Below are 20652 nucleotides of genomic sequence, written 5' to 3' on the forward strand. Positions count from 1 at the left end.
GGAAAATTGGGCGGAGAGGTGGCAGATGGAGTTTAATCCGGATAAATGCGAAGTGATGCATTTTGGAAGAAATAATATAGGGAGGAGTTATACAATAAATGGCAGAGTCATCAGGAGTATAGAAACACAGAGGGACCTAGGTGTGCAAGTCCACAAATCCTTGAAGGTGGCAACACAGGTGGAGAAGGTGGTGAAGAAGGCATATGGTATGCTTGCCTTTATAGGACGGGGTATAGAGTATAAAAGCTGGAGTCTGATGATGCAGCTGTATAGAACGCTGGTTAGGCCACATTTGGAGTACTGCGTCCAGTTCTGGTCGCCGCACTACCAGAAGGACGTGGAGGCGTGAGAGAGAGTGCAGAGAAGGTTTACCAGGATGTTGCCTCGTATGGAGGGTCTTAGCTATGAGGAAAGATTGGGTAAACTGGGGTTGTTCTCCCTGGAAAGACGGAGAATGAGGGGAGATCTAATAGAGGTGTACAAGATGATGAAGGGGATAGATAGGGTGAACAGTGGGAAGCTTTTTCCCAGGTCGGAGGTGACGATCACGAGGGGTCACGGGCTCAAGGTGAGAGGGGCGAAATATAACTCAGATATCAGAGGGATGTTTTTTACACAGAGGGTGGTGGGGGCCTGGAATGCGCTGCCAAGTAGGGTGGTGGAGGCAGGCACGCTGACATCGTTTAAGACTTACCTGGATAGTCACATGAGCAGCCTGGGAATGGAGGGATACAAATGATTGAACTAGCTTGACCAAGGAGCGGCACAGGCTTGGAGGGCCGAAGGGCCTGTTTCCTGTGCTGTACTGTTCTTTGTTCTTTGTTCTTTGTGTGCAGTGGGTGTTGTGTACAGTGGGTGCTGCGTGCAGTGGGTGCTGTGTGCAGTGGGTGCCGTGCAGTGGATGCTGTGTACAGTGGGTGCTGTGTACAGTGGGTGCTGTGCATTGGGTGCTGTGTGCAGTGGGTGCTGTACAGTGGGTGCTGTGTGCAGTGGGTGTTGTGTACAGTGGGTGCTGTGTACAGTGGGTGCTGTGTACAGTGGGTGTTGTGTGCAGTGGGTGCTGTACAGTGGGTGCTGTGTGCAGTGGGTGCTGTGTACAGTGGGTGCTGTGTACAGTGGGTGCTGTGCATTGGGTGCTGTGTGCAGTGGGTGCTGTGCAGTGGGTGCTGTGAGCACTGGGTGCTGTGTACAGTGGGTGCTGTGTACAGTGGATGCTCTGCATTGGGTGCTGTGTGCAGTCGGAGCTGTGCAGTGGGTACTGTGCGTTGGGTGCCGTGTACAGTGGGTGCTGTGTGCAGTGGGTGCTGTGTACAGTGGGTGCTGTATAGTGGGTGCTATGTGCAGTGGTTGCTGTGTACAGTGGGTGCTGTGCACAGTGCGTGCTGTGTACAGTGCGTGCTGTGTACAGTGGATGCTGTGTACAGTGGGTGCTGTGTACAGTGGGTGCTGTGTGCAGTGGGTGCTGTGTACAGTGGGTGCTGTGCATTGGGTGCTGTGTACAGTGGGTGCTGTGTGCAGTGGGTGCTGTGTACAGTGGGTGCTGTGTGCAGTGGGTCCTGTGTGCAGTGGTGGCTGTGTGCAGTGGTGCTGTGTGCAGTGGGTGCTGTGTGCAGTGGGTGCTGTGCAGTGGGTGCTGTGAGCACTGGGTGCTGTGTACAGTGAGTGCTGTGTACAGTGGGTGCTCTGCATTGGGTGCTGTGTGCAGGCGGAGCTGTGCAGTGGGTACTGTGCGTTGGGTGCCGTGTACAGTGGGTGCTGTGTGCAGTGGGTGCTGTGTACAGTGGGTGCTGTATAGTGGGTGCTATGTGCAGTGGTTGCTGTGTACAGTGGGTGCTGTGCACAGTGCGTGCTGTGTGCAGTGGGTGCTGTATAGTGGGTGCTATGTGCAGTGGTTGCTGTGTACAGTGGGTGCTGTGCACAGTGCGTGCTGTGTACAGTGGGCCCTGTGCATTGGATGCTGTGTACAGTGGGTGCTGTGTACAGTGGGTGCTGTGTGCAGTGGGTGCTGTGTACAGTGGGTGCTGTGCATTGGGTGCTGTGTACAGTGGGTGCTGTGCGCAGTGGGTGCTGTGTACAGTGGGTGCTGTGTGCAGTGGGTCCTGTGTGCAGTGGGTGCTGTGTGCAGTGGATGCTGTGTGCAGTGGGTGCTGTGCACAGTGGGTGCTTTGTGCAGAGGGTGCTGTGTGCAGTGGGTGCTGTGTACAGTGGGTGTTGTGTACAGTGGGTGCTGTGCACAGTGGGTGCTGTGTGCAGTGGGTGCTGTGTGCAGTGGGTGTTGTGCAGTGGGTGCTGTGTACAGTGGGTGTGTGTACAGTGGGTGCTGTGCATTGGGTGCTGTGTGCAGTGGGTGCTGTGTACAGTGGGCGCTGTGTACAGTGGGTGCTGTGTGCAGTGGGTGCTGTGTGCAGTGGGTGTTGTGTCCTGAGTGCTGTGTACAGTGGGTGCTGTGTGCAGTGGGTTCTGTACAGTAGGTGCTGTGTGCAGTGGGTGCTGTGTACAGTGGGTGCTGTGTGCAGTGAGTGATTTGTACAGTGGGAGCTGTGCATTGAGTGCTGTGTACAATGGGTGCTGTGTACAGTGGGTGCTGTGTGCAGTGGGTGCTGTGTACAATGGGTGCTGTGTACAGTGGGTGCTGTGTGCAGTGGGTGCTGTGTACAGTGAGTGCTGTGTGCAGTGGGTGCTGTGTGCAGTGGGTGCTGTGTGCAGTGGGTGCTGTGTGCAGTGGGTGCTTTGTGCAGAGGGTGCTGTGTGCAGTGGGTGCTGTGTGCAGTGGGTGCTGTGCGTTGAGTGTTGTGTACAGTGGGTGCTGTGTGCAGTGGGTGTTGTGTACAGTGGGTGTTGTGTATAGTGGGTGCTGTGTGCAGTGGGTGCTGTGTGCAGTGAGTGCTGTGCAGTGGGTGCTGTGTGCAGTGGGTGCTGTGTGCAGTGGGTGCTGTGTGCAGTGGGTGCTTTGTGCAGAGGGTGCTGTGTGCAGTGGGTGCTGTGTACAGTGGGTGTTGTGTACAGTGGGTGCTGTGCGCAGTGGGTGCTGTGTGCAGTGGGTGCTGTGTGCAGTGGGTGCTGTGCAGTGGGTGCTGTGTACAGTGGGTGCTGTGCATTGGGTGCTGTGCATTGGGTGCTGTGTGCAGTGGGTGCTGTGTGCAGTGGGTGCTGTGTACAGTGGGCGCTGTGTACAGTGGGTGCTGTGTGCAGTGAGTGCTGTGTGCAGTGGGTGCTGTGTGCAGTGGGTGTTGTGTACAGTGGGTGCTGTGCAGTGGGTGCTGTGTACAGTGGGTGCTGTGTACAGTGGGTGCAGTGCATTGGGTGCTGTGCATTGGGTGCTGTGTGCAGTGGGTGCTGTGTGCAGTGAGTGCTGTGTGCAGTGGGTGCTGTGTGCAGTGGGTGTTGTGTACAGTGGGTGTTGTGCAGTGGGTGCTGTGTACAGTGGGTGTGTGTACAGTGGGTGTTGTGTATAGTGGGTGCTGTGTGCAGTGGGTGCTGTGTGCAGTGGGTGCTGTGCAGTGGGTGCTGTGTACAGTGAGTGCTGTGTACAGTGGGTGTTGTGCATTGGGTGCTGTGCATTGGGTGCTGTGTGCAGTGGGTGCTGTGTGCAGTGGGTGCTGTGCAGTGGGTGCTGTGTGCAGTGGGTGCTGTGTGCAGTGGGTGCTGTGCATTGGGTGCTGTGTACAGTGGGCGCTGTGTACAGTGGGTGCTGTGTGCAGTGAGTGCTGTGTGCAGTGGGTGTTGTGTACAGTGGGTGTTGTGTATAGTGGGTGCTATGTGCAGTGGGTGCTGTGTGCAGTGGGTGCTGTGTACAGTGGGTGCTGTGTGCAGAGGGTGCTGTGTGCAGTGGGTGTTGTGTACAGTGGGTGTTGTGTATAGTGGGTGCTGTGTGCAGTTGGTCCTGTGTGCAGTGGGTGCTGTGCAGTGGGTGCTGTGTACAGTGAGTGCTGTGTACAGTGGGTGTTGTGCATTGGGTGCTGTGCATTGGGTGCTATGTGCAGTGGGTGCTGTGTACAGTGGGTGCTGTGCATTGGGTGCTGTGTGCAGTGGGTGTTGTGTACAGTGGGTGTTGTGTATAGTGGGTGCTATGTGCAGTGGGTGCTGTGTGCAGTGGGTGCTGTGTACAGTGGGTGTTGTGCAGTGGGTGCTGTGTACAGTGGGTGTGTGTACAGTGGGTGCTGTGCATTGGGTGCTGTGTGCAGTGGGTGCTGTGTACAGTGGGCGCTGTGTACAGTGGGTGCTGTGTACAGTGGGTGTTGAGTCCTGAGTGCTGTGTACAGTGGGTGCTGTGTACAGTGGGTGCTGTGTGCAGTGGGTTCTGTACAGTAGGTGCTGTGTGCAGTGGGTGCTGTGTACAGTGGGCGCTGTGTACAGTGGGTGCTGTGTGCAGTGGGTGTTGTGTCCTGAGTGCTGTGTACAGTGGGTGCTGTGTGCAGTGGGTTCTGTACAGTAGGTGCTGTGTGCAGTGGGTGCTGTGTACAGTGGGTGCTGTGTGCAGTGAGTGATTTGTACAGTGGGTGCTGTGCGTTGAGTGCTGTGTACAATGGGTGCTGTGTACAGTGGGTGCTGTGTGCAGTGGGTGTTGTGTACAGTGGGTGTTGTGTATAGTGGGTGCTGTGTGCAGTGGGTGCTGTGTGCAGTGAGTGCTGTGTGCAGTGGGTGCTGTGTGCAGTGGGTGTTGTGTACAGTGGGTGCTGTGTACAGTGGGTGCTGTGTACAGTGGGTGCTGTGTGCAGTGGGTTCTGTACAGTAGGTGCTGTGTGCAGTGGGTGCTGTGTACAGTGGGTGCTGTGTACAGTGGGTGCTGTGTACAGTGGGTGCTGTGTGCAGTGAGTGATTTGTACAGCGGGTGCTGTGCGTTGAGTGTTGTGTACAGTGGGTGCTGTGTGCAGTGGGTGTTGTGTACAGTGGGTGTTGTGTATAGTGGGTGCTGTGTGCAGTGGGTGCTGTGTGCAGTGAGTGCTGTGTGCAGTGGGTGCTGTGTGCAGTGGGTGTTGTGTACAGTGGGTGTTGTGTATAGTGGGTGCTGTGTGCAGTGGGTGCTGTGTGCAGTGGGTGCTGTGTGCAGTGGGTGCTGTGTGCAGTGGGTGCTTTGTGCAGAGGGTGCTGTGTGCAGTGGGTGCTGTGTACAGTGGGTGTTGTGTACAGTGGGTGCTGTGCGCAGTGGACGCTGTGTGCAGTGGGTGCTGTGTGCAGTGGGTGCTGTGCAGTGGGTGCTCTGTATAGTGGGTGCTGTGTACAGTGGGTGCTGTGCATTGGGTGCTGTGTGCAGTGGGTGCTGTGTGCAGTGGGTGCTGTGTGCAGTGGGTGCTGTGTGCAGTGGGTGCTGTGCATTGGGTGCTGTGTGCAGTGGGTGCTGTGTGCAGTGGGTGCTGTGCATTTGGTGCTGTGTGCAGTGGGTGCTGTGTACAGTGGGTGCTGTGCATTGGGTGCTGTGTGCAGTGGGTGCTGTGTGCAGTGGGTGCTGTGTGCAGTGGGTGCTGTGTACAGTGGGTGCTGTGTACAGTGGGCGCTGTGTACAGTGGATGCTGTGTACAGTGGGTGTTGTGTCCTGAGTGCTGTGTACAGTGGGTGCTGTGTACAGTGGGTGCTGTGTGCAGTGGGTGCTGTACAGTAGGTGCTGTGTGCAGTGGGTGCTGTGTACAGTGGGTGCTGTGTACAGTGGGTGTTGTGTGCAGTGGGTGCTGTGTACAGTGGGTGCTGTGTACAGTGGGTGCTGTGCATTGGGTGCTGTGTGCAGTGGGTACTGTACAGTGGGTGCTGTGTGCAGTGGGTGTTGTACAGTGGATGCTGTGCACAGTGGGTTCTTTGTGCAGTGGGTGCGGTGTGCAGTGGGTGCTGTCTGCAGTGGGTGCTGTGTTGTGGGTGCTGTCTGCAGTGGGTGCAGTGTGACGTTCACGCTGTATTGTGCTGCTTCACCTCCCTGATGAATCGCTCAGCACGTGATGCAAACACTGAGGGAAGATGAAAGCAGCGAGCAGTGTGCGTGAGACAAGTTGTTGAAGTTTGCACACTGCCTGCCTGTGCCTCTGACACTGCAGTGCTCTCCTTCTCCCTCTCCCTCTCCGCCCCGCTCCCGAGCCGGGCTGGAGGAGCTGGCAGCGCCCGGGGGCAGCGAGATGGATCTGACTGGCAAAGTGGGGCTGGTGACAGGAGCGGCTCAGGGGATCGGCAGAGCATTTACTGAGGCTCTACTGAGACACGGAGCAAAGGTACATGTCTGAACCCCAACCCGTACCTGTATCCTAACCCGTACCTGTATCCCAACCTGTACCTATACCCCAACCTATACCCCAACCTGAATCCCAACCTGAATCTCAACCCCAACCTGAATCTGATTCTGAAGATGCCGGGGCTAATGTTTTATCTTGTTAAACATAATTATTTTTACTCTCTCTCCCCTCCTTTCCCCCCTTCCTGTGCTTCCCTCTCTCATCCACACTTGCCCTCTGCCTCCTCTCTGCCCACCCCTCTCTGCTCCCCTGCACCTCTCTACCCACCCCTCTGCCTCCATCCTCTCTGCTCCCCTGCACCCCTCTGCCTCCTGCCTGCCCCCCTCTCTGCTCCCCTGCACCTCTCTGCCCACCCCTCTGCCTCCATCCTCTCTGCTCCCCTGCACCCCTCTGCCTCCTGCCTGCCCTCCCTCTCTGCCCTCCCCTCTCTGCTCTCCCCCTGCCCCCATCCCCTCTGCCCCCCCTGCACCACTCTCTGCTCCTCCTTTTTGCCCCATGCCCCATCCCCCCTCTACCTGTCCTCGCCTCGCTGCTATGACTAGGTGGCGCTTGTGGATTTGAACAAAAGTATTGGCGATGCCTGCAAGAAGGCATTGGATGAGGAGTTTGATGCAGCTCGCAGTTTATTCATCGCATGTGATGTGGGATCAGAGGAAGAGTTAAAATGTAAGTGGATCAGGATATGGATTTGTCCTCTTTAAAGAGCTGTACTGAGTGTAATATGATCTGCAGCAGTGTATTGGATTTATAATGGAGTGTACGTTACTGATTGATAAGTGTGTCTGACGTACGCTGTGTCCAATGTACACACACACATGTCCAAGCTATTTGTGTATCAACTAAATGGAATCTCATGCCCGTGAAACATTTTCATTTCTAATGATTCCCTCTTTTAACACGTTTAAAATTGCCCCTAATGTCTGGGGGATTAGCAGGGTAAATATGTGGGGTTACAAGGATAGGGCCTGAGTGGGATTGTGGTTGGTACAGACTCGATGGGCCGAATGGCCTCCTTCTGTACTGTAGGGATTCAATGAATCGCAATGTTCTGGGTTCAAGTCCCACTCCAGGTCTTGAGCACAGAAATCAAAGCTGACGCTCCAGTGCGTTACACCACAGGCTGCAGTTATTTGATTGAGATGTTAAACTGTGGGCATCTGCCCGGGTGGCACAGTGGTTAGCACTGCTGCCTCACAGCTCCAGAGACCCGGGTTCAATTCCCGGCTTGGGTGACTGTCTGTGCAGAGTTTGCATGTTCCCCCCGTGTCTGCGTGGGTTTCCTCCGGGTGCTCCGGTTTTCCTCCCACAGTCTGAAAGATGTGCAGGTTAGGTGCATTGGCCGTGCTAAATTCTCCCTCAGTGCACCCGAACAGGCACCAGAGTGTGGCGACTAGGGGATTTTCACAGTGACTTCATTGCAGTGTTAATGTAAGCCGAGTTGTGACACTAATAAATAAACTTTCAGATGTGAAAGACCAGTTGACCTTATTCCGAAGAAGATCAGGGTAGTTATCCGTGATCGTGTCAAACCTATTGACTGAATGAATAAGCTAAATCAAATTAACTGAGGGACAAATTAAAAGGGGCAGCCCCCAAAAAGAAGGGAACCACCTGAATCAGAAAAGAAAATGGAAAGGAAATTTAAAACATCAAACTAAAATGTGATTAAAGGGGTCAATAATAAACCCTCGTCCCTGTGGTGCACAGAAGGCCTCGATGGTGCCCTCAGACACCGCATGCTTCCTCTCTCCGTGGTGTCCTGGCCAATATTTATTCCTCAATTAACAACATCACAAGAACACATTATCTGATTATTATCACATTGTTGTTTGTGAGAGAGTTTGTGTGAATCAGTCACTGCGTTTCCTACATTACCCTTTGAAAAAAACACTTCCGTGGCTGGAAAGAAACTCGAGAGGTGTGATGGTTGTGAAATCCACGATAAAAATGCAAGGGCAGTAATTTATGCTGCTCCCTAACTGCAACCCGCCCCCCCCCCCCCCGCCCCACCACTGGTGGAGTTTTTTGAGGAAGTGACAAAAACGGTTGATGAAGGAAGGGCCGTGGATGTCGTCTATATGGATTTCAGTAAGGCATTTGACAAAGTCTCTCATGGCAGGTTGGTTAAGAAGGTTAAGGCTCATGGGATACAAGGAGAAGTGGCTAGAGGGGTGGAGAACTGGCTTGGCCATAGGAGACAGAGGGTAGTGGTCGAAGGGTCTTTTTCCGGCTGGAGGTCTGTGACCAGTGGTGTTCCGCAGGGCTCTGTACTGGGACCTCTGCTATTTGTGATATATATAAATGATTTGGAAGAAGGTGTAACTGGTGTAATCAGCAAGTTTGCGGATGACACGAAGATGGCTGGAATTGCGGATAGCGAAGAGCATTGTCGGGCAATACAGCAGGATATAGATAGGCTGGAAAATTGGGCAGAGAGGTGGCAGATGGAATTTAATCCGGATAAATTCGGAGTGATGCATTTTGGAAGAAATAATGTAGGGAGGAGTTATACAATAAATGGCAGAGTCATCAGGAGTATAGAAACACAGAGGGGCCTCGGTGTGCAAGTCCACAAATCCTTGAAGGTGGCAACACAGGTGGAGAAGGTGGTGAAGAAGGCATATGGTATGCTTGCCTTTATAGGACGGGGTATCGAGTATAAAAGCTGGAGTCTGATGATGCAGCTGTATAGAACGCTGGTTAGGCCACATTTGGAGTACTGCGTCCAGTTCTGGTCGCCGCACTACCAGAAGGACGTGGAGGCATTGGAGAGAGTGCAGAGAAGGTTTACCAGGATGTTGCCTGGTATGGAGGGTCTTAGCTATGAGGAGAGATTGGGTAGACTGGGGTTGTTCTCCTTGGAAAGACGGAGAATGAGGGGAGATCTAATAGAGGTATACAAGATTATGAAGGGTATAGATAGGGTGAACAGTGGGAAGCTTTTTCCCAGGTCGGAGGTGACGATCACGAGGGGTCACGGGCTCAAGCTGAGAGGGGCGAAGTATAACTCAGACATCAGAGGGACGTTTTTTACACAGAGGGTGGTGGGGGCCTGGAATGCGCTGCCAAGTAGGGTGGTGGAGGCAGGCACGCTGACATCGTTTAAGACTTACCTGGATAGTCACATGAGCAGCCTGGGAATGGAGGGATACAAACGATTGGTCTAGTTGGACCAAGGAGCGGCACAGGCTTGGAGGGCCGAAGGGCCTGTTTCCTGTGCTGTACTGTTCTTTGTTCTTTGTTCCCGCACAGTGGGTGTTTTAATGGTGGGGGAAGCGTGAAATTACAGGGACAGGATTCCCTTTGGGTCCCCACGCACCACCGCACCCCCCCCCCTCCCCGCCCCCCGGGCCTCGAACAGGAAGTTCACTTTTGCCCCAACTGAGACCCTTAAATGCATCCAATTGATGAGCACCAATGGGCCATTTCCAAGCCACAGCCTGGGGAAGACTGGGAATAATCCAAGTTAAATCTGAGGCAGGACTGTGGTTATGTTGGGGGGTGAGGGGCTCCTCCATCAGAGTCCCTTTTAACTGGGCTGGTGGGCTCCCTATCCTTGCCTCCCTCAGCACCACAATCATCCTTCTCTCATACAATATCCTAGGTCTTCTCCATGCCCCAGGACCTCAGACGCTTGCCTTTTCCTTCAAATCCTGGGCTTGGTTCAGGCCTCCTCTTGCATGTCTCGCCACTGCAGCGCTGTTGCTGTAGCAAATGAAGCGTTGACAACCATCAGCTTGGGTGGCAGCTCACCAAGGTGGGACTTCTTCCCGAGAGAGGGGCGGAGGTCCAGCCTAATGCTAATCAATGTCCATTAAAGCATAAATTTGCAGCAGGGCAGCCGGGGCTGGCAGGGCTGTGTTCCCTGTTGACTCTCCGAATGGCGGTGTCAAGCTTCCATCCTAAAAATTCAGGCCCAAGTCTTTTTATCTTTAATACCTCATGTGTTAAGGTCAAAGGATAACCACAGTTGTTTCAGGAGAGTACTGTATTGCTTCAGAAAGTCTCAGAAGGTCTCTTATAATAGGTTGGTGATGCGTAACTAGTCATGTGAATGGTGATGTGAGGGACTATTGAAGCCAGGTCAATAATAGCATCCTCCAGGGAATTAGATGAAGATCTGAAATATTAAAGGTGGACTAGCAAATGGGGTGGGGGGAAAGGAAAGGGTAAAACTTTGGGAAGTATAATGGATAATGGGAAGCAAAGCAGCGGGTTAGCATGTAGAGACAAGGGTTCAACTTTATGGAAAATTGTGAAAAATATTAAAAGGTCGGAGAACTTAGGAGATGTTATTAATGGAGGTGTTAGGATTCAAAAAGGAGGTATAGAAACTGGCATAAAGGCACTTGGCCAAAATGCTGATAGCATTTGAAACAAGGTAGATGAGTTGACGGCACAAATCATCGTGAATGAGTGGCCATTACAGAAACATGGTTGCAGGATGGCCACGACTGGGAGTTAAATATTCAGGAGTATCAGATTATTCAGAAGGACGGACAGGAAGGTAAAGGGGGTGGTGTAGCCCTGATATTTAAAGATGACATCAGAGCGGTAGTGAGAGATGATATAGGTTCTATGGAGAAAAAGATTGAATCCATTCGGGTGGAAATTAGAAATAGTAAGGAGAAAAAGTCACTGATAAGTGTAGTCTATAGGCCACCAAATAATAACATCACGATGGGGTGGGCAATAAACAAAGAAACAACTGATGCATGTAAAAATGGTACGGCAATTATCATGGGGGATTTTAATTTAGATGTCGATTAGTCAGTAAGGCAGGAGGAGGAGTTAGACCATAAGACCATAAGACATAGGAGCGGAAGTAAGGCCATTCGGCCCATCGAGTCCACTCCACCATTCAATCATGGTTGATTTCAACTCCATTTACCCGCTCTCTCCCCATAGCCCTTAATTCCTCGAGAAATCAAGAATTTATCAATTTCTGTCTTGAAGACGCTCAACGTCTCGGCCTCCACAGCCCTCTGTGGCAATGAATTCCACAGACCCACCACTCTCTGGCTGAAGAAATTTCTCCTCATCTCTGTTCTAAAGTGACTCCCTTTTATTCTAAGGCTGTGCCCCCGCGTCCTAGTCTCCCCTGTTAATGGAAACAACTTCCCTACGTCCATCCTATCTAAGCCGTTCATTATCTTGTAAGTTTCTATCAGATCTCCCCTCAACCTCCTAAACTCCAATGAATATAATCCCACGATCCTCAGACGTTCATCGTATGTCAGGCCTACCATTCCTGGGATCATCCGTGTGAATCTCCGCTGGACCCGCTCCAGTGCCAGTATGTCCTTCCTGAGGTGTGGGGCCCAAAATTGCTCACAGTACTCCAAATGGGGCCTAACCAGTGCTTTATAAAGCCTCAGAAGTACATCCCTGCTTTTGTATTCCAAGCCTCTTGAGATAAATGACAACATTACATTTGCTTTCTTAATTACGGACTCAACCTGCAAGTTTACCTTTAGAGAATCCTGGACTAGGACTCCCAAGTCCCTTTGCACTTTAGCATTATGAATTTTGTCACCGTTTAGAAAATAGTCCATGCCTCTATTCTTTTTTCCAAAGTGTACGACCTCGCACTTGCCCACGTTGAATTTCATCAGCCACTTCTTGGACCACTCTCCTAAACTGTCTAAATCTTTCTGCAGCCTCCCCACCTCCTCAATACTACCTGCCCCTCCACCTATCTTTGTATCATCGGCAAACTTGGCCAGAATGCTCCCAGTCCCGTCATCTAGATCGTTAATATATAAAGAGAACAGCTGTGGCCCCAACACTGAACCCTGCGGGACACCACTTGTCACCGGTTGCCATTCTGAGAAAGAACCTTTTATCCCAACTCTCTGCCTTCTGTCTGACAGCCAATCGTCAATCCATGTTAGTACCTTGCCTCGAATACCATGGGCCCTTATTTTACTCAGCAGTCTCCCGTGAGGCACCTTGTCAAAGGCCTTTTGGAAGTCAAGATAGATAACATCCATTGGCTCTCCTTGGTCTAACCTATTTGTTATCTCTTCAAAGAACTCTAACAGGTTTGTCAGGCACGACCTCCCCTTACTAAATCCATGCTGACTTGAGTTCATAGAATGTATCCGTGATAGCTTCCTCGAACAGTATGTATCATAGAACCTATGATACATAGTGGAACATAGGTTCCACTACATATGTTCTATGTAGTGGAACCTATGTGCCACTATGTATCATAGGTTCTATGATGCAGACTGTTCGAGGAAGCTATCGCGGATACATTATATGAGGGAGCAAGCTATCCCAGATCAGGTCCTGTGTAATGAGACAGGAATAATTAATGATCTCACAGTTAGGGATCCTATCGGAAGGAGCAATCACAGTGTGGTTGAATTTAAAATACAGATGGAGGATGAGAAGATAAAATCCAATACCAGTGTCTTGTGCTGAAACAAAGGAGACTATAATGGGATGAATGAGGAGTTGGCTAAGGTAGACTGGGAGAAAAAACTTTATGGTGGGACAATTGAGGAACAGTGGAGGACTTTCAAAGTGACTTTTCACAATGCTCAGCAAAAGTATATACCAGTGATAAGGAAGGACTGTAGAAAGAGAGATAATCAGCCATGGACATCTAAGGAAATAAAGGAGGGTATCAAATTGAAAGAAAAGGCATACAAAGTGGCAAAGATTAGTGGGAAACTAGAGGATTGGGAAATCTTTAAAGGTCAGCAGAAAGCCACAAAAAAAGCTATAAAGAAAAGTAAGATAGATTATGAGGATAAACTAGCTCAGATTATATAAACAGATAGCAAAAGTTTCTACAAATATAAAAAATGAAAAAGAGTGGCTAAAGTAAACATTGGTCCTTTAGAGGATGAGAAGAGGGATTAATAATGGAAAATTAGGAAATTGTCGAGGCATTGAACAGGTATTTTGTCAGTGTTCATAGGGGAAGACACAAATAACATGCCAAAAATTGATGTCAAGGAGGCTAAGGCAGGTGAGGACCTAGAAACGATCATTATCACTAAAGTAGTAGTGCTGGGAAAGTTAATGGGGCTAAAGGTAGACAAGTCTCCTGGCCCTGATGGAATGCATCCCAGGGTACTAAAAGAGTTGGCAGAGGAAATAGCAAATGCACTAGTGGTAGTTTACCAAAATTCGTTGGACCCGGGTGGTTCCTGCAGATTGGAAAACAGCAAATAAAACGCCACTGTTTGAAAAAGGAGGTCGACAAAAGGCGGGTAACTATAGGCCGGTTAGCTTAACTTCTGTAGTAGGGAAAATGCTTGAATCTATCATCAAGGAAGAAATAGCGAGACATCTGGATATAAATTGTCCCATTGGGAAGACGCAGCATGCGTTCATGAAAGGCAGGTCATGTTTAACTAATTTATTGGAATGCTTTGAGTACATTGCGAGCATAGTGGACAATGGGGAATTGGAGGATGTGGTGTAGCTGGATTCCCTGAAGGCATTCGACAAGGTGCCACACAAAAGGCTGCTGCATAAAATAAAGGTGTATGGTGTTACAGGTAATGTATCAGCATGGATAGAAAGCAAAGAGTGGGGATAAATGGGTGTTTTTTGATTGGCGATCAGTGACTAGTGGTGTGCCTCGGGGATCAGTGTTGGGACCGCAATTGTTTACAATTTACATAGATGATTTAGAGTTAGGGACCAAGTGTAGTGTGTCAAAATTCGCAGATGACACTAAGATGAGTGGCAGAGCAAAGTGTGCAGAGAATGCTGAAAGTCTGCAAAGGGATAAAGATAGTTTAAGTGAGCAGGCAAGGAGTGCAATGTTGCTAAATGTGAGGTCATCCATTTTGGTAGGAATAACAGCAAAATGGACTATTATTTAAATGGTAAAAAATTGCAGCATGCTGCTGTGCAGAACAAAGAACAAAGAAAATTACAGCACAGGAACAGCCCCTACGGACCCTCCAAGCCTACATCGACCATGCTGCCCAGCTGAGCTAAAACCCCCTACCCTTCCGGGGACCATATCCCTCTATTCCCACCTTATTCATGTATTTGTCCAGATGCCCCTTAAAACTCACTATCGTATCTGCTTCCACTACCTCCCCCGGCAGCAAGTTCCAGGCACCCACCACCCTTGGTGTAAAAAACTTACCTCATATGTCTCCATTAAACCTTGCCCCTCGCAACTTAAACCTATGCTCCCTAGTAATTGACTCCACCCTGGGAAAAAGCTTCTGACTATCCAAAGGACCTGGGTGTCCTTGTGCATGAATCACAAAATGTTGGTTTGCAGATGCAGCAGTTAATTAAGAAGGTGAATGGAATTTTGTCTTTCATTGCTAGAGGGATGAAGTTTAAAAACAGGGAGGTTATGTTGCAGCTGCATAAGGTGCTGGTGAGACCACACCTGGAGTACTGTGTACACTTCTGGTCTCCTTACTTGGGAAAGGATGTACTGGCACTAGAAGGGGTGCAGAGGAGATTCACGAGGTTGATTCCAGAGTTGGGAGCATTGGTTTATGAAGAGAGACTGAGTAGACTGGGACTATACTCCTTGGAATTCAGAAGAATGAGGGGAGATCTTATAGAAACATATAAAATTATGAAGGGGAATAGATAAGATAGAAGCAGGGAAGTTGTTTCCACTGGCAGGTGAAACGAGAACTAGGGGGCATGGTCTCAATATAAGGGGAAGCAGATTTAGGACTGAGTTGAGGAGGAACTTCTTCACCCAAAGGGTTGTGAATCTGTGGAATTCCCTGACCAGTGAAGCAGTTAAGGGTACCTCATTGAATGTTCATAAAGCAAAGATCGATACATTTTTGAACAGTAAAGGAATTAAGGGTTATGGTGAGCAGGCGGGTAAGTGGAGTTACATCCACAAAAAGATCAGTCATGATCTTATTGAATGGCGGAGCAGGCTCAAGGGGCAGATGGCCCACTCCTGCTCCTAGTTCTTATGTTCTTGTGACAGGGGAGAATATATGGCAATAGAATAAATATCAACAGGTATTTATAAAATGCCTTTAATGTAGAAAAAAGTCGCAAGAACATAATTCGGGCCAAAATTCAGACCAAGGCAAAAGAAAAGGCCAGAGATTTAATAGGCTTTAAACCATTCTCTAAATGGAACTAGCACATGAGGAGAATGGGCGAATTTTCCAGTAATATGTTCAAATAATGAACAGTGTTGTTTGCATTAACCAGCCATTTGCAAAAAGGTGAACATCATCAAAGTTATCTTCTCCAGCAAGGTTCTTCCAGCAGGGAGGTGTATGAAGCAGTGAAGGGTTTGGATGGAGTACATAAAGAGATACTCTTTGGGTTGGCAGAGGGGCACAGATTTAAGCCAGAGATTCTGGGTGTGAATTAATGTCCTCCCTCATGGGGAGTTTGATAGAGTGGGTGGGGTGGGGGTGGGGGGTGGTGGGGGGGGGGGATGTGCAGGCATTTAATCAGGTCGCAGGGTGGTGGGACTTCCCTCCAGTGCCACGCTGTGACAGGAATGTCTTGGGGATGGCCGTCCTGCCTCACTGCCAATTGGAGCCCTGAAGTGGGCAACTGAAGGCCCCTTAAGGCATCATTCTGCTGCCACTGATATTAACAGGCGAGGGGTACTCACCGTGCAGGGAGTCCTAAATGCAAACCCAGGCTCAAAGTGCCTTTCGAGGGACTCAGCACAGGAAGAGGGTGGGTCCGCTGATCGCCTCCCCTCACTGCTCTTACTGCTCCCACATCCCCCCCCCCTCCCCCCCACCTGATAAACCCCATCCCCCTCACTATCACCGTCACGCACTTGTGCCTGGGTCCTTCCTCAAATTGAGGCCTCGGGAGAGTGCAGTACCGGCAGCTACCACCACCTCTCCAGTGGTGCCAGTGCAGGCCAAGGAATGGAGAGAAGCCAGTCTGTGATTCGCTGGAAACGTCTGGATGCTTGATCCTGGGGGTGAGGCCTGCCGTGTGGCGAACCTTCCCAAAACAAAAACCGACATGGGACTCTCCTGGTTTTTCACTCAATATGAGGAAGATCTGTTTCTCAGATTCTACTTCATGGGGAGGCAGTGGCATAATGGTATTGTCACTGGGCTAGTCATCCAGAGACCCAAGGTAATGCTGTGGGGACCCGGGTTCGAATCCCACCTCGGTAGAGAGTGAAACTTGAATTGAATAAAAATCTGGAATTAAAAGTCTACTGACGACCACAAAACCATTGTCGATTGTCATAAAAACCCATCTGGTTCACTAATGTGCTCTAGGGAAGAAAATCTGCCACCCTTACCCGGTCTGGCTGGCTCTTAACTGCCCTTAGGGATTGGCAATAAATGTTGGCCCAGCCAGCAATGCCCACATCCCATGAACAAATAAAACAAATTGTGTGGGATTTGGAATGCACTGCTTGATCATGTGGTGGAGACAAGTTAATCGTAACTTTCAAATGCTAATAGGATAAATATAGTGCAGCGATAATGGAAGAGGGCAGGAGAGTGGGTTGTATTGGATTGCATGTTGAAAGAGCTGGCACATACTCTTGTGTTGTACTATTCTACGATTCTGTCTTGTGTTTAGGTGCTTTTAAGAAGACAGTGGATCTCTTTGGAAGTTTGGATATAGTGTGTAACAATGCTGGCATCAACAATGAGAACAACTGGGAGAAGACAATCAACATTAATTTGGTAAGAAAAGGGTTACCTCACGGTTATCGTTCGCCCTGGTTGATGAAGCAGAGGCCCTTCTTTATTTTCGGAGTTGCTCATAATGGCTTAAAAATTGAAGTGATTGTATTTTTGATCCAGTCTCGTGTTGCTTGGGAGTGCATCATGGATGAAGGGTGGCACGGCGGCACAGTGGTTAGCACTGCTGCCTCACAGCGCCAGGGATCCAGGCTTGATTCTGGCCTCAGCTCACTGTCTGTGTGGAGTCTGCACATTCTCCCCGTGTCTGTGAGGGTTTCCTTCTGGTGCTCATGTTTCCTCCCACATTCCAAAGATGTGCGGGTTAGGTTGATTGCCCGTGCTACATTGACTCTAGTGTCAGGAGAGTAGCAGGGTAAATATGTGGGGTTACGGGAATAGGGCCTGGGTGGGATTGTGGTCGGTGCAGACTTGATGGGCCGAATGGCCTCCTTCTGCACTGTAGGGATTCTATGATTCTATTGCATGAGTTTAAATGGATTATTATTCACATATTATTTATGATCAAGAATAAGTTTGAGTCCTGATAATTCAAGATGGTGCTGAATTTCAATGTTTTTTTGGGAACAAGCTCATTAAGTTACTGTTGGCTACTCTCCAAGCTGTGTGATTGATAATTCAGACTATAATGTCCAGGCTTAGCTGACAAGTTACAAGTAACAATCACACCACACAAGTGTCATATTTAGTATTAAATGGCATTTCCATCTCTGAATCCCCCACTATCAACGTCCTGGGGGTTACCATTGACCAGAAACTGAACTGGATTAGCTTTGTAAATGCTGTGGCTACAAGAACAGGTCAGCAGCTAGGAATCTTGTGGTGAGTAATTCGCCTCCTGACTCCCCAAAGCCTGTCCACCATCCACAAGGCACAAATCAGAAGTGAGATGGAATATTCTCCACTTGCCTGGATGGGTGTAGCTCCAACAACACTCAAGAAGCTTGTGACACCATCCAGTTCAGAACGGCCTGCTTGGTCATCACCCCTTCCACAAACATTCATTCCCTTCACTACAAATGAACAGTGGCAGCCGTGTGTACCATCTACAAGATGCATAGCGGGGACTCACCAAGATTCCTTAGGCAGCACCTACCAAACCAACTACCATCTAGAAGGATAAGGGCAGCTGATATAAAGGAGCACCACCACCTGGAGGTTCTGCTCCAAGTCACTCACCATCCTGACTTGGAAATATATCGTCTTTCCTTCACTGTCACTGGGTCAAAATCTTGGAACTCTCTCTAACAGCACTGTGAGTGTACCTACATGATGTGGAGATGCCGGCGTTGGACTGGGGTGAACACAGTAAGAGTTTTAACAACACCAGGTTAAAGTCCAACACGTTTATTTGGTAGCAAATACCATTAGCTTTCGGAGCGCTGCTCCTTCGTCAGATGGAGTGGAAATCTGCTCTCAAACAGGGCACAGAGACACAAAATCAAGTTACAGAATACTGATTAGAATGCGAATCCCTACAGCCAACCAGATCTTAAAGATACAGATAATGTGAGTGGAGGGAGCATTAAGCACAGGTTAAAGAGATGTATGTTGTCTCCAGACAGGACAGCCAGCAAGTCCAGGAGGCAAGCTGTGGGGGTTACTGATAATGTGACATAAATCCAACATCCCGGTTTAGGCCGTCCTCATGTGTGCGGACCTTGGCTATCAGTTTCTGCTCAGCGACTCTGCGCTGTCATGTGTCGTGAAGGCCGCCTTGGAGAACACTTACCCGAAGATCAGAGGCTGAATGCCCGTGACCGCTGAAGTGCTCCCCCACAGGAAAGCTCCCCCACATATTTTTTTCATGCTACCGCATTTGTTTGAGGAAAATTGCTTTAGGCCGTGGTTATATTGTGTCATCTGTCTGTGTACAGAGTCACTTCTGTTGTACAGTTGCTAGGTCCCTGTTATATTTCCTGGGGGTGACCTTGATGCCTTGCTTTGTTGCATGTGAATTTTGGAAGGGCAGTACCCACTCATTCTCACTTGCAACAAGCTGCAATTGCCGGCAGCCACGTTTTAACATTTTGAGAATTGCAGTTAACTTGAAGATCCTTGCTTTGTCTAAACAGTCTGGTGTTTTAAAAGCTCCCTCCCAAAGAGGTCCAGTCGACACATGGTAATCCTCGGAAAGCAAAATCCTAGGGATGCTAGAAATCTGGAACAAAAACCAGAACATGCCAGAAATACTCAGCAGGCCTGGCAGCAACTACAAAGAGAGATAAACAAAATTAATAACCGGAATTTTGCCATTCCGCCCGCAATGGGAATCGGAGCAGGCGAGGGGCAGACTATGGAAAGGTGAATTGACCTCAGGCAGGATTTTACAGTTTCGGGATGAGCAAGGCCGTAAAATCCCGCCCGATGTTTCTGGTCTATGGCCCTGCATCAGAACTGGGAAAAATCGGAGATGTGATAGGTTTTTGATGAGTAGGACAGGACAAAACGAAGGTCTCTGATAGGGTGGAAGACAGGAGAGATTGAATGATAGAAATTACATCTTCTGGGATCATAATGATGGGTGATCTGGCAAGAGAAGAAACAAAACGGTGTGCTTACCCTGTAAAATAGGAGCCTGAGTCTGCAATGTTATCGTCATTGCTTGCATTGATGTCCAACAGTAAAAGATCAGACCTTAACTGTAGCAATGATGATCAGGTATTGTTTAAAATACAAGTCTTAAATAAACAGAAAAGCTTGACCAAAATAAAGACAGAGCATGTTTGAACTAATTTGAGATGCAAAATATGCTGACTAGTATGGACTAAAATCCCAGTAACGATCTAAAATGACTAATTCAAAGGAATGCCAACTTACAATTAAGGAGTTAACTTTCTGAATTCTCATTTTACACCCGAAAGTCAGGTGCACATTAGAATCATAGAATTTCCAAAGTGCAGAAGGAGGCCATTTGGCTCATCAAGTCTGCACCAACTCACTGAACGAGCATCTTACCCAGAACAATCCTCCACAGCCCCCCACCCTATCCCTGTAGCCCCGCGCATTTGGCATGGCTAATCCACCTAACCGATGCCATTGTAGACACTAAGGGGCAATTTGGCACGGCCAAATTGCATATAGTTTTTAAAGCATTTAAAATAACGTAGCATAGATTTTCATCCTGTGCAGTACTTTCAGCTCATCATGGTTCTTTGAAGGGGCTATCCAGTTGATCAACATCCTTGGTTCTTTCCCCATAGTCCTCTATATTCCTCTTTCTCCAGTATATATCGAATTCTGTTGTAAAATCGAATCCTCTCACCACCCTTTCAGGGAGCTCATTCCAGATCACCGTAACTTGCTGAGTGTGAAAAAAAAAGTCTCCCCATCTCCTAACTGGCTTTTTTTGTGTGAATTACCTACAATCTGCATTGATTTGCTTGCCAATTCAAACTAACTCGCCTTATTCTCAGGACATCTCTGAATGTTGAACACTGGTTCAACATCCCTTGAATTTTCCCCGCTCCAATGCATTTTAATGGCTTTTCTCCGTTCCTGAAGTAGCCCAACCCTGCTCAGAAAAAAAAGTCATGCTAACATACGCCCAAGTTCCTCAAACATGTCATAGACTCCCGACAGTGCAGAAGAAGGCCATCCAGCCCATCGAGCCTACGCCGTCAGCAATCCCACGTAGGCCCCTTTCCCGGAACCCCACATACTTATCCTGCTAATCCCCCCTGACATGAAGGGGCAAATTTGCATGGCCAATCCACCTAACCTGCACATCTTTGGATCGTGGGAGGAAACGCTCGCAGACATGGGGAGAACGTGCAAAC

At 49.3% G+C, this 20652-nt stretch overlaps 1 protein-coding gene across 1 annotated transcript in view; it reads left to right on the forward strand.

Annotated features, from left to right (window-relative positions):
• Positions 1-5904: 5904 nt before the first annotated feature.
• The window catches only part of hpgd (15-hydroxyprostaglandin dehydrogenase), a 75615-nt gene continuing 60867 nt past the window's right edge, over positions 5905-20652 (forward strand). The window contains exons 1-3 of the mRNA XM_078215108.1: positions 5905-6194; positions 6758-6881; positions 16749-16855. Of these exons, the coding sequence (XP_078071234.1) occupies positions 6102-6194; positions 6758-6881; positions 16749-16855 (324 nt within the window). The 5' untranslated portion in view covers positions 5905-6101. The remainder of the gene's footprint in view (positions 6195-6757; positions 6882-16748; positions 16856-20652) is intronic.

The sequence above is a fragment of the Mustelus asterias genome, chromosome 6 (genome assembly GCF_964213995.1).
Source record: "Mustelus asterias chromosome 6, sMusAst1.hap1.1, whole genome shotgun sequence".
NCBI lineage: Eukaryota > Metazoa > Chordata > Chondrichthyes > Carcharhiniformes > Triakidae > Mustelus > Mustelus asterias.